Raw genomic sequence first — 12,857 nt, 5'->3', positions numbered from 1 at the left:
ATTTTCAAACGAGTCATTTGCTTTGCTCTGACTTTGAAAATCACAATACAAGCAATAAATATATTTACGGGTATCCACTGGCTGTTTATAAAACCCCGGAATTTCGCATTCATGTTGCTTTAATTGGGTAGCGGTTTTATTTCCAAAATCCCTCCACCGGATGTAAGCTGTCATTGTGGCTATGGTGGTCTTTTAAAGATGGCGGAGTGCCTGGCTGCACGTTTGACCGCCCAGGAGCAGCAAATTCGCCTCCTCACCAAGGAAATAACCACTCTCCGCGATGGATTAAGTCGAGGTTTGGATGCCGCCGTTGTCGGGGAGCTGTCCCCGGAGGTGGAGTGCCTGCGGGCCGAGAACGAGAAGCTCAGGTACCGGCTACTGCACCTCCGGCGGGGTCTGCAGGCGGAGCTGGAGCTGGAGGCGGCGCAGGGGAAGAAACGACAAGGAGTGAAGTGTGGCAGAGCTCCGGACAAGAACAGCGGGAAAGTGCAGCAGGCGAACAATGAGGTAGTAATAAAGACTGAGGAGTGAGTGTTAAGCTGTTTAAATGGCGCCATGTGTAACATAGTGAGGGAGGGTGAGGAGGAGAAGTGCTGCTCTGCTGTGAGTGAGAGTACCGGGCCTCTGTCCAGTGAAACCAAAGGACAAGCTGCACCACCCCTTCTCCAGAAATAGCTCCCACAGTCATACTCCTCATACTGAACATGTTCATTGACATTAATAATAGGCTCATAATGTGACTCAGAAGGAAATTATGATAAGGGGTTATTGTATTATTAAAGACACACACACACACACACCCCTCTCTTGTTTGTGGACAGGTGGTCACTCCTGATGCTAAACCAGGTGACAAGAACAACAAGAAGGAGAAGAAGCAGGATAAGGGACAAGGAGGTGGAGGTTCGAAAGAGGTGAGTACTACTAAAGAAGCACAGGTGCTTAAAGTTATCCTGCCCCCACCTGTTCACCCATCGTACCAACACAAGGACACTTATCATTTACAACATTTCAGTATCACAAACAGCATTCCCACTCCCTTGCACATCACTTCTGGACTTTGATTGTTTTTTTCCTGTTTTCCGCTCCAGTTGAACCCGTTGCCTGGATACATCTCAGAGCGCCTCAGCCTCTACGATGAGCTGAAGAAGGAGAGCGACGCCCTGCTGGCAAAGAAAGCCAGAGACAGCAAGCCCATCACTGTGGAGCTGCCAGACGGACGTAAGGTGGACGGCAAGGCTTGGCTCACCACACCGTACCAGCTGGCCTGTGATATCAGGTCAGAACACGATTGTGTCGTCAATTAATGGCTGCCAATGTGATCAATTTAATTTCCACCTCTTAAACAGAGAGAAATGACTTTTTCCTGTTTCGTGTTAAGAATAGATGTCACTCTGTTGAATGTGAATGCAGCATTTCTGAGGAAACTTTCTTGCACTCTATCTTCCAGCCAGGGCCTGGCTGACAACGCTGTGATTTCTCGGGTCAACGGAGAGCTCTGGGACCTGGACAGACCGCTCGAACAGGACTGCTCTCTTGAGATCTTGCGGTTTGACAATGAAGACGCTCAGGCTGTGAGTAAATAGAAAAACACACTCTAGTTTTGCAACGGTGAATCATTTATTTGTTGCTTTTTTTGATGAGTTAATATATATATATCTGCATCTCGTGTCCTAGGTGTACTGGCACTCCAGTGCTCACATCCTGGGGGAGGCAATGGAGCGTTTTTATGGAGGTTGTTTGTGTTATGGACCCCCCATTGAGAATGGTTTCTACTACGACATGTTCCTGGATGGACAGAAGTGAGCGTGTATTATCACTATCAGTTTTTAGACATGATCCTAGTCTAAAAAAAGTGTATATACTCCAGTCTTAGTCATGTAATTCACTGCCTTTTAAATCAGTAATTGATGGGTTTGCTTTGTCTGTCCATAAGAGTGCTCACAGCAGTTTTTTCCTTCACAATACTCGTCAGGGGAGCACTGACCATGAGCACTTGTAATGAACTGAGTGTGTTTCCTTTTTCCAGAGGAGTGTCCAGCACCGAGTTTGGGGACCTGGAGACTTTGTGTAAGTCTGTGGTGAAGGAAAAGCAGCCGTTTGAGAGGCTTGAGATCAGCAAGGAGACACTGTTGAAGATGTTTAAGGTGAGAGAGACCGAGACCGAGAGGACACTCCTATCTGCTGTCAGCAAATCCTCTGCTTGTGTGGAAGAATGAACTACGGTCTACTTGTTTTTTAAATGAACCATTTTCACTGATGAGTAAATACTCTCTAGCCTTAAACTTGACATTATCTGATTTATAGACTCTTACCTCATCTCATTTTTACTATGTGCATGCTTTGAATTTGGCAATAAATACAGTAAAAACTTTAAACTAAGACAAAAACCATAATAACCAGAGGTGTTTCTGTCTTTCAGTACAACAAATTCAAGTGCCGTATTCTGAATGAGAAAGTCACTACCCCCACGACTACAGTCTACAGGTGAGTGAAGAAATATTAAAGAATAAGTTCACCCTGAAATGAAAATGTAATCATTACCTGTTCACCCCATTAGATGTTATTTACACCCTTTTTGAAGCTAAAGTCTTCACTGTAGCTGCTAAACTGAAGGCATTAGTCCACACCCAGTCTAAAGGGGGTGCACAAGCTCCTCTGCACATCGAGGGCATAAATAACGAGTCCTCCAACTCGAGAAATGTTGCGGACTACAAAACTTTACCCAACTTCTCCATCGGCATGTGCCTGAGTAGACGATGACTGAATTTTCATTTTTGGGTGAAGTTCTCCTTTAACAGTATCTTCTTTTTTTATGTTTATTTCTGGATGTGTGAGTTATTTTTGTACTTAAGCTAACTGTTTTGTAATTTTCGAATCCTGGTTAGATGTGGACCTTTGATTGACTTGTGCAGAGGTCCCCATGTCAGACATGCAGGCAAGATCAAAGCCATGAAGATCTACAAGGTATGTGGAAAAATACACCCAGGGTTTAATGTTTGTTGTCTCAATGTCCTAAATCAACAAGCCCCGTTCATGAATTATTTCTGGAAAGGTAATCCTATGCTAACATGTATAAACATGGTAATATTTCACTCTTTTCTTTTCTGCCTCTGTCATCAGAACTCTTCAACTTACTGGGAGGGCCGCTCCGACATGGAGACTCTACAGAGGATCTATGGGATTTCCTTCCCAGACTCAAAGATGCTGAAGGAGTGGGAACGCTTTCAGGAGGAGGCCAAGAACAGAGACCATCGCAAGATTGGCAAAGTGAGTCACACTGTAGACAGTCGTGTCCAAGGCCACCCAGCAGGCTGAGCCCTAGAACCGGAGACTAAAGCCCAGTACAAAGAGAATTTAGATTAGTAATTGTATAACGTGATGGCTGACACATCTCCTTTGAGGTTTTTTTCGTAGGAGCTTTTCCTCATGAGAGTCTAGGTTTGTGGTTTTATAGATGTGGTGAAAGCCTGGAAAGAACCTGGACCCAGAACACAGCCAACAGGCCTTAATGACACATGCAACAATATACGAACAAATTATCTTGCTAGCGTAACCCAGTCAGTGTGATTAAAAAACGCTTCAGGTCAGAGCAACATCGACATGAGAGCCGTGTTCTGCCATAAATCAGCTGTTGCTGCTTTGCACCAGCTGAGGGCACTGTGCTCCTTCATACTGGCACACTCAGGACAACTGTGAGTCATCTGAGCACCCCAGCTGGTTTCCCAGCATGGGATACGCAGACGGCAGCACCTCAATCAGCACTGATGACAACACAGCTCCATATTAAACACGAGAGTCAAATTATGGCAGTTGATGCCAGTTGGAGGGAGGTGACAAAAGTGGCATGTTGTTTGAAAGATGGTCCTCTGTGGCATGATCCAAAGCCGACCCTTTTTTATTTATTTACACAGTGCATAATGGAAGCACAACAGACCCATTCAGTTTTATCAAGCGATAACCCTGAAGGAAAACAAAAAAAAAAAACCCATCAGGGGCAGCAGCAGGGATCCGGCTGTGTGTTTGACATAACGATTTGATAAATGTTAAACCTCACCAGTTTGGACATGTGCAGAGAGAAAATAACAGAACTGGGGTTTCGTAACATGGGCTCATTTTCTGGAATTTCTGTTTCATAAAGGAGGTTTAAATAACCTAGACCCAAGTTACCATGGAAACCTATCCCTCAAGACCGGCCTGGTCAGGTTAGTATCAAGGCCTAACTACTGTCTGTCTGTCTGAAGCACAGTGTTCCTCCATGAAGGTCACTCTTTTCTCCTGCACCACGAACAGTAGCCTGTTTTTTTTTCTAGTTCGTGCCAAGTTGATCTCATTTCGATGTAAGCTGCAGAACTTATTGTGCTCTTAAAATCTGAGCTCATTTCTGTTTGAGTCTTAAATAAAATAAATACACAGACATCCAGAAATCCATCTATTTCAAAGGGCAGGCAGCCAATCTGAGTGCATTTAAACAGTATTTCCTTTTTATGCTCCATACACACCCCTGCTGTGTGTGGAGGAGTTCTTGCTGGTTGTAAGAATATGTGAACTTGTTAAAAACTTTTATTTTTTGTCTGCTTCACAGGATCAGGAGCTGTTCTTCTTCCATGATCTGAGCCCGGGCAGTTGCTTCTTCATGCCACGTGGAGCTTACATCTACAACACACTCACTGAGTTCATCCGGGTAGGTGTGGCGGCCGAATGCTTATCAGTTTCCTTATTTACAGCATGTGTGCCAAGTTTAATTTTAATTTTAATAGGAAATTCAGATGTAAGCTAGAGAAGCCTTCAGACAGAGAACCCTGTCTTCTTTTAGAGGGATTTTAAGTCAAAACTTTGATCACCATTGTCCAATTTTTGTGATGTCAACATAGCAAGCTTTCCTGAAAAACCTCTCTTTATGATAGTAAGTCTTGGTTGGTAATTATTTTGTCATTATATTAATTAATTTGACTGTTTTGTTGACTCTAAAATATTCTATTCTCAAAATTCCCAAACAAAATCAGCTTCTGCCAAGTGTCAATTATTTAAAGTACTCCAGAAACAAAAAAAACACTCGCTCCACCTGAGTCCACGAGGTGCAGAACATGCCTATCATTTCCAGTGTACTCGTGGTGATTGCCAGCTCATTGACATGCACACCACAAGACGTCCACTTTTGCCAAACATGCAATCACCAAGGAGCCTAAAGATAAGGCGTGAGTTGAACAGTGAGGTGAATAGTTTAGTTCAGCTCAGTCGGGTTTAAATTGTATTCAGAGCTCCAGAAAAAGCTTGGGCCACTCCTGGCTTCTGTATGAGGTCTGACTTATGGCCTGAACGCCAAATATGTGATGAATTAAATGTAATAAAGTCAGAAGTGTCAGACATGTTCAGATTGTGGTTGTTGTCAGCAGCACTGCAGTCTTCTTGTGTGTCATTTGTCTGATTGGTTCCACAGAACGATCGTTTTGAAAGTGCTCTTTTGGGAAGCCAGCAAATTTCCACATTTGGTAATTAGGCTGAACGATGATTAGAGCGAGCAGTCTTTCCAAAGAATTTAGTTTACAGTCTTGACCTCTTTTGCCAAGCTCAGTGACTGTACAGGAACTCTTCTCTGTGACGTATCTGCAGACATGTGTTGACGTCTTGGAAGACTTTCACATCGCACGCCAACACACCAGACCAAGCCAAAAGGACCTCACATACATTGCACAGAAACGGTGCAAGATCATTATCACATCACTTCAATCTGTTATCACTGCGAGGGGGGAAAAAACACCAGTGTTGAGTAATAAGCGATGCATTTCCCCCCACAATGTACCACTAAAACGTTCAACTGTCTTGTGTGCAGGAAACCCTGCTCACAGTTATAGATGATGGAGGCTGGCCTCTTATTAATGAATGAATGAATGAATGAACAGTCTGTAATGTCAATATACTTCAGTACAATTAAATTTAGCATGGCCCCCTGTTAAAAGAGAGGATTATTTTTATTTTATGGGTTTATACTTGTGTCTGTGGCTGCACGTGTGTGGCACTGCTTTAGAAAAGATGCAGTCAGTTAACTCTGAACACATGACGTTCAGGTTTTGTATCTTTCTTCTTCTGCCAAATCTTATTTATTCAGGAGAACCTGTCTGAGCAGGCACTATGATTTTTAAGCTCCCTCCTGTTTTTCCCTCCAGTCTTCCACTGTTGGTTACTAAACAGCTCAACCGGAGCTTCAGTGTTTTGCTTCAGAAAAACAAATGGATAAATAAAGCCCACTGAATGTGATTTGCATTGCAGTAGCTCTAGATTCGTGCCAGAAGTCATGATTCAGCTCAGCTTCATGAAGTACCTGTTTCAGGCCAACTGGCAGATTCAACTTGTTTATGCGGTTTTTGTTGTTTTGCTAGGATGAGTACTGGAGAAGAGGCTTTCAGGAAGTGGCCTCTCCCAACATCTACAACAGCAAACTGTGGGAGACTTCTGGCCACTGGCAGCACTACAGTGAAAACATGTTCTCCTTCCCCGTGGAAGAAGACATCTTTGCACTCAAGCCCATGAACTGCCCCGGCCATTGGTAAACTTAGCGAGTGCAAACGTCTGAACTGTTTCCAAGTGCTATAAATCAAACGGCACTTACAGTATTTGTGTGTCACAGTCACATCCTGCTCTCTGCTCGTCCTCCAGTCTCATGTTCAGCCACAGGCCTCGCTCGTGGAGGGAGCTTCCTCTGAGGCTGGCAGACTTCGGGGTCCTCCACAGAAACGAGTTGTCAGGAACACTGACGGGGCTGACCAGAGTACGGCGCTTCCAGCAGGATGACGCTCACATTTTCTGCACCATGGATCAGGTGACCACATCAGTAGTTTTCAGCTGCGATACACCCAATTTTGAGGTCTTTTGAACATGTTTTGAAAAACAAGTAACTACTTATTATGAGTCCTTTCCTCACTTCTGAATCATCTTTTTTTTCCACAGATCGAGACAGAGATGAAGGGCTGCCTCGACTTCCTCCGCTGTGTTTACGACGTGTTCGGATTCTCCTTCCAGCTTCACCTCTCCACCCGTCCAGAGAAGTATCTGGGCGACATCGCAGTGTGGAACCAGGCCGAGAAGGTAAACTGCATCAGGCAGCGTGGGTATGATTTTTAAAGTGGAGAATTAGTTCCAGGTACAAGGCAATATCAAAGGTGCATTATGAAAGAATTGGCCACATGTCAAATTTATACTCCAAACAAATAGGAGGCAGCATGTTACCAGAGTAACTGCTAACTGCTGCTAACTGTAGCTGCCCTCAGCCAAATTAGCTCAGTTAGCCATGCAGCTAGCTGTTCAGACAGGGAGCTCAGGGGTCAAAGCTGGGGCTATCTGGTGAGCATGCTAACTTCAGTAGATATCTCTGCAACACAATACATAGACATCACATTTTCTCACATTCTGCTGATACTTTGTTATTTTTCTTAACGTTTTCAACTAGAAAATTTTGCATATTGCCCCTTTAAGCAGATGATCTAACTTCGTCTGCTGAGTATGAGTCAATGCTTTGGTTGCAATGCAGCGATTTTGCCTCACCTTAGTTTTTAGCACATACATGCTCCTGTTGACACTGACTTGGCACTGTCGATTAAAGTGCTGGCTCCCTGCTGTGTGATCATACAGAAGCATCAGCTCAGTGAGTCACTTGTGAAGTTCAGTGGTTTTCCGTAGGAGGTGTGTAGTCAATAAAACACATTGCTCATCTGTTTGACTTGATTTCTGCTTTTAACCTCCTGCAGTTGTAAGTTACATAAGGGCATCACTTAAAATGCAAACGTAGAAGTGCAAAAAACGCGCTGAACTGTATGTTCTGCACTGAATTGTCTACCACAGCATGACTCGGCCTGCTTCACAGTAATCACTTTAAGATTTGAATTATATGTTAACCTGTGGCTCACTCTTGGCAGCAACTGGAGAACAGCCTGAATGAATTCGGGGAGCCATGGAAACTCAACCCTGGAGACGGCGCTTTTTATGGACCCAAGGTCAGATCACTTCTTGATATTTTCTTGCCAAACACAAAATAATTTTTAATTCTCTGAGGTCTGAGAAGTTATGTAATCCTGTGTGCGCTGTTGCAGATTGACATTAAGATCAAAGATGCAATTGGACGCTACCACCAGTGTGCAACCATTCAGCTGGACTTCCAGCTGCCTATCCGCTTCAACCTGACCTTTGTGGGGTGAGTCACCTAATCAAAAACGTCGACACGCTGCTGAGTCCGTGCGCTTTTCTGCACCATGGATTTTATGTTAATCCCCTTCCTGACTAAGACGTCTCAGCTTGCGCGCTGTGTTCCACAGAGACGTGTGTCTTAAGAGGTGAAGAGTTGTTGTATGCAAATGTGAACCCATTGAACAGGTGACAGGCTGATTTACCATCTCACCAGGACGTTCAATTTGTAAGCCCAGCATGGTGAAACAAAGCACTGCCTGTATAGCTTTAGACAGCAGGCACTTAATAGTACAAGCTTCTGCATGAGTCCAATCAGCCCAGTATTACACATGGAAAGGGTGGGTTTATAGCTCAATATAACTGATAGAGGTTCACACTGATATTTAAGATGCAGACAGTCAGATTTAGAGCCAGGTGGTGAATACAGGTGATACAGGAAAAAATGATTGTGGTGAAACATTGTTCTTTTGTTTTAAAAGCACTTTGAACTTCCTGTGTATCAATGGTGCCTTACAAAACAAAAGTGGAATTGAATTAAGTTATAAACTAAATTAACAGAACATCATCATATTTATAGGATTATATTTGAAGGATTAACACATATTAGAAGAACAGAAGAAGAAGAAGAAGAAGAAGAAACTATTTATATAGCACCTTTCAAAACATAAAGCAAATAAAACAAGCTTAAAGCAATCAAAAACAAAACATGCAATAATGAAGCAGATAAAAATGACTGAAAGGCAATTTTAAACAAATGCGTTTTCAAAAGCGATTTAAAAGATGATAGTGAGTTTGCAGCCCTGATCTCCTCAGGCAGGTAATTACAAAGTCTTGGTCTTGATCACCTTTGTGAATTAATCTAGACCTCTGAACAACAAGAGAAGATGCATCTGCGGATCTCAGGGTGCCAGAAGGAACACAGGGCAATTAAAAATCAGTTAAAAAACATGGAGCAAGGCCTCTCGGGGCTTTGTAAATAGACAATAAAATCTTCAATGAAATTTTAAAAGCAACTGATCACTAATCTTGCACAAGAGTTTTGGATGAGCTGACGGCAGGAGAAGGATTGTTTATTAATGCCAGAGAGCAATGGGTTGGTTAAGAAGGCACAAATTAGTTTCCAGATGTTTGTGAAAAAGAAACGATCTGATCCATCTATTTACATACAAGTTTTTATTCATACATACACACATATCCATACATATACGCATACATACCAGTATGAATTTTACTCCTACAACTTCATGTTATTCTCTAAATTATGTTTTATATTTGATATTTATGTTGACTGTCATGTCTGATGCTTGGCTGGCATTCTCTATATTTAAATAGACCATAAACCAGCATAAACATTATTATATATATTTTTTTTTATCTGTAAATGTATTTATTTTTCACCAGAAGCCTCTTGTGGGCCAGATTGAACCTTGGTTTCATGGACAGCTAATACCGATCCAGACAAATAAACAAAGACAAATATTACAATAGTGAATATGAAAAGGCCAAAGATAAGTTTACATCTGTACTAACCCTTAATTTTCTTTCTTACAGGAAGGACGGGGACGACAAAGCCCGGCCAGTCATCATCCACCGCGCCATCCTGGGCTCAGTGGAGAGGATGATCGCCATTCTCACGGAGAACTACGCAGGGAAATGGTGACGTGCTTTCCGTTTTACTTTTGCACTTGAGAGCTTCAATTAAAAAATGGAGAAAAAAAAATTACCATGACCCAAAATGCTTGTATTTTGTGTTACACTACATTTCTTAGGCAGGTTATGAGTTTGTTGGAGCGCCAAACTATCCAGTGTATTGTTAATAATATGTTTACTGTTACAGTTTGTCCTGTTTGTATGTCTGGCATAATTTCAACATACCATAACGATTTCACCCAGTAGTTCCTTTTTCTCAGGGGAAGTGGTTATGTTATTGTCTTTACACCATCGTATCTGTGTCTGTCCTTCCACCAGGCCTCTGTGGATCTCTCCACGTCAGGTGATGTTAGTGCCTGTCAACCCCTCCCTTGAGGATTACGCCAAGAGGGTAAGTCTTCCACTTTTCCCCATCTTAACCACAATCAAGTGACAATCACATGAATACTTATCTGTGTTTGTTTCTTTTTTCCAGGTGTGTAAGCAGTTCACAGAAGCTGGTTTCATGGCGGATGCAGACTTAGACTCAGGCTGTCTTCTCAACAAGAAAATCCGCAACGCTCAGTTGGCCCAATATAACTTCATTCTTGGTGAGAACATTTTATTGCCCTAAGTACATTTGTGAGTGCTGACCGAACACTGATTCAAGAGCATTTTCACCCAATTTGTGCTTCTTTCAGGGCTGCCTGCAATCACTTCAAAAGTACATTTTGACTAGTTACTCCCACAAAGACTATTTTAAAGACGATATCATTGCATTTTTGAGATTGTTCAAATAGTTTTTTCCCCTGCATAACTGATTAGGTAATCCACTTGTTTTAAGTGGCCTTTTTTTATAACTCAGAGGCAGCACAGTGTAGACAAAGGAAGATGTTTTCAGTGGCTATATATTTAATGATCCTCACCACATACGTATCAAGGGAGACGTTATTTCCTTTCCTCCAGTGTGTAATAAACTACAGTTTCTTGTGCATGTGAAAAGGTCTTGTTAGTAAAGCCCAAAGGGCAACAGGAGCTCCTCTCTCCTACAGAATACACTGCTCCTGAATGTCTCATCAGTAGTCTCACCTTTTAATTCTGTGACTTCTTGACATCACCATTTCACACATTTGCATAATTTATACCTATATTCATGGTAAAAGTGAAGCTAACTGGAGGCTGAAAACACGACAGAGTAGAGACTGTGAGCGGGGCTGGCTCAGGCGTGTGTGAGCTGGCCAATCGGAGCAGACCCGGTATTTGGTAGGGGGTCTTAAAGAGACAGAACAGAGCGTTTCAAATGGAGGGAGAATACAGTCGTGCTGCATGGGACAGTTTGAGAAAAGTGATGCATTTTTTTAAGCATTAAAACATGAACATATTCTAGTAGTAACCCAAAAAAATTGAGGACCTGGAGATAAGCCTTTTTGTTTTTCTTGCAGAAAAAAGTGTAATTACCACTTTAAAATCCTTAAAATGGGAAAATGGAGGGTGGCTTTAAAGGACCACAACATACCAATAATTACAGTTTTAGTTTTAGATAAAAATCAAAAGCTTCCAGTAACAGGATTGTAAAGAATATGTGACATGAAAAACCTGCTATGGTCCTTTTTTGACGATGGGGCTGTCAGTCAGCTGATATTATTTGAATAATAATACATCTTAATTGGTTGAATATAAAGCAAATGGACCTCTAAGCTGGCTGACCACCCACAGTCGTTGAATTCAGTGGCACAAAGCGGGGAATGTGTCAGAGTAGCTGTGTCTGTGTGTGTGTGTGTGTGTGTGTGTGGCGTGTGACTTGGCCTGTGTCAAGCCTGTTGTGTGTTCTTGTGTCTTGGCAGTGGTCGGGGAGAAGGAGAAAATGACTAACAGCGTCAACGTGCGCACGAGGGACAACAAAGTCCACGGAGAGCTGTCGTTGGCCGAGGTGCTGGCCCGCCTGACCCTGCTCAAACAGTCCCGCTGTCGAAATGCAGAGGAGGAGTTCTGATCGAGGCGAAGAACAATCCAGACTCCCGCAAATGAATACCTCAACTACAGTCAGATGAGCAGTAAACCGGGCAAATGTTGGCACGTGTAATGATGGTAGAGTGGAAGTGTAGTATGTAGAGCAGAAATCAGACCGAGGAAGAGATGAGCTGATTTTCTGTAAGTACATGTAATGAATACGGCTGCAAGATAACGCCCACACGAACATATGGAAGCCCATTTCTGCAAATAATGTCTTGGTGTTTCAAAATATGAGAAACTAGGTGAAGGCTGGTGATACCAACCCATTATTTTGAGAAATTTTCCCACTATAATTATTTATTATAATTTTTCCTCATGTTGGCAGTCGTGGTCTTCCATAGGATCATGTGTGAAGGCCAGAAAAGGACAAGTTTTTGTACGTGGTGATTGTATTCAAACATGTCGAAGTAATTTAAGGTCTATCTGAAGGGAAGTTAGTTGATAATTTCAGGAAATCGTGTGATAATTGTCATAATGAAGATGATGTGAATTTGGCACCGATTTCTTTCTTTTTTTTTTTTTTTTTTAACAATGGTCTGTCTTCATGGGAAACTCCAGAAATAAAACAAATCTACTGAATGTGAGATTCTTCTCTTTACTGTTACATAAGAAGAGATGATGACTGTTTTTTTTCACTAGAATTCAATGTGATGCACGAACATGCTTCACAGGAATTTTACTCGCTTGGTTGGTTGACTCATTCCAAGGCAGTGACATTAAACGGAGCAGATGCTGTTAGCCACAATTTCCAATGAAGTGCATAACAGCCTTCATCGATAGCGGTGACCCATTGAGCAACATGGATCCTCATACCCATGACAGCGTCAGACATGGTTCCTCTTTCCACGTTGATGCTCTGGTGGTTATGAGAGGTCCGTGTTACAGCTGTTTACACAACTCATAGCCTACAAGCACCAAATTAAATGTGACATCCTGCCCAGAAGTGAGGCATCATTAGAGGAAAATGAAAACACACAGTTTATGACATGTGGATCACAGGGTGTTGTGGGCGTGGCAAGAAGAGAACCAGGAAGTCC

General features: G+C 42.5%; 1 protein-coding gene across 1 annotated transcript; it reads left to right on the top strand.

Moving 5' to 3' along the window:
• Positions 1-163: 163 nt before the first annotated feature.
• On the top strand, positions 164-12,404 carry tars3 (threonyl-tRNA synthetase 3). The gene is made up of 19 exons (XM_084356926.1): positions 164-507; positions 822-911; positions 1,089-1,276; positions 1,448-1,571; positions 1,675-1,799; positions 2,027-2,144; positions 2,420-2,484; positions 2,886-2,964; positions 3,121-3,267; positions 4,583-4,681; positions 6,378-6,544; positions 6,655-6,817; positions 6,946-7,083; positions 7,911-7,988; positions 8,085-8,185; positions 9,730-9,834; positions 10,147-10,219; positions 10,304-10,418; positions 11,652-12,404. Exons 1-19 carry the CDS (start codon positions 199-201, stop codon positions 11,798-11,800), a joined length of 2,433 nt encoding a protein of 810 aa, XP_084213052.1. The 5' UTR covers positions 164-198; the 3' UTR covers positions 11,801-12,404.
• Positions 12,405-12,857: the final 453 nt, after the last annotated feature.

The sequence above is a fragment of the Pagrus pagrus genome, assembly GCF_965226575.1.
Source record: "Pagrus pagrus genome assembly, chromosome: 1".
Lineage (NCBI taxonomy): Eukaryota > Metazoa > Chordata > Actinopteri > Spariformes > Sparidae > Pagrus > Pagrus pagrus.
This window is presented reverse-complemented; position numbering and strand designations above follow the sequence as displayed.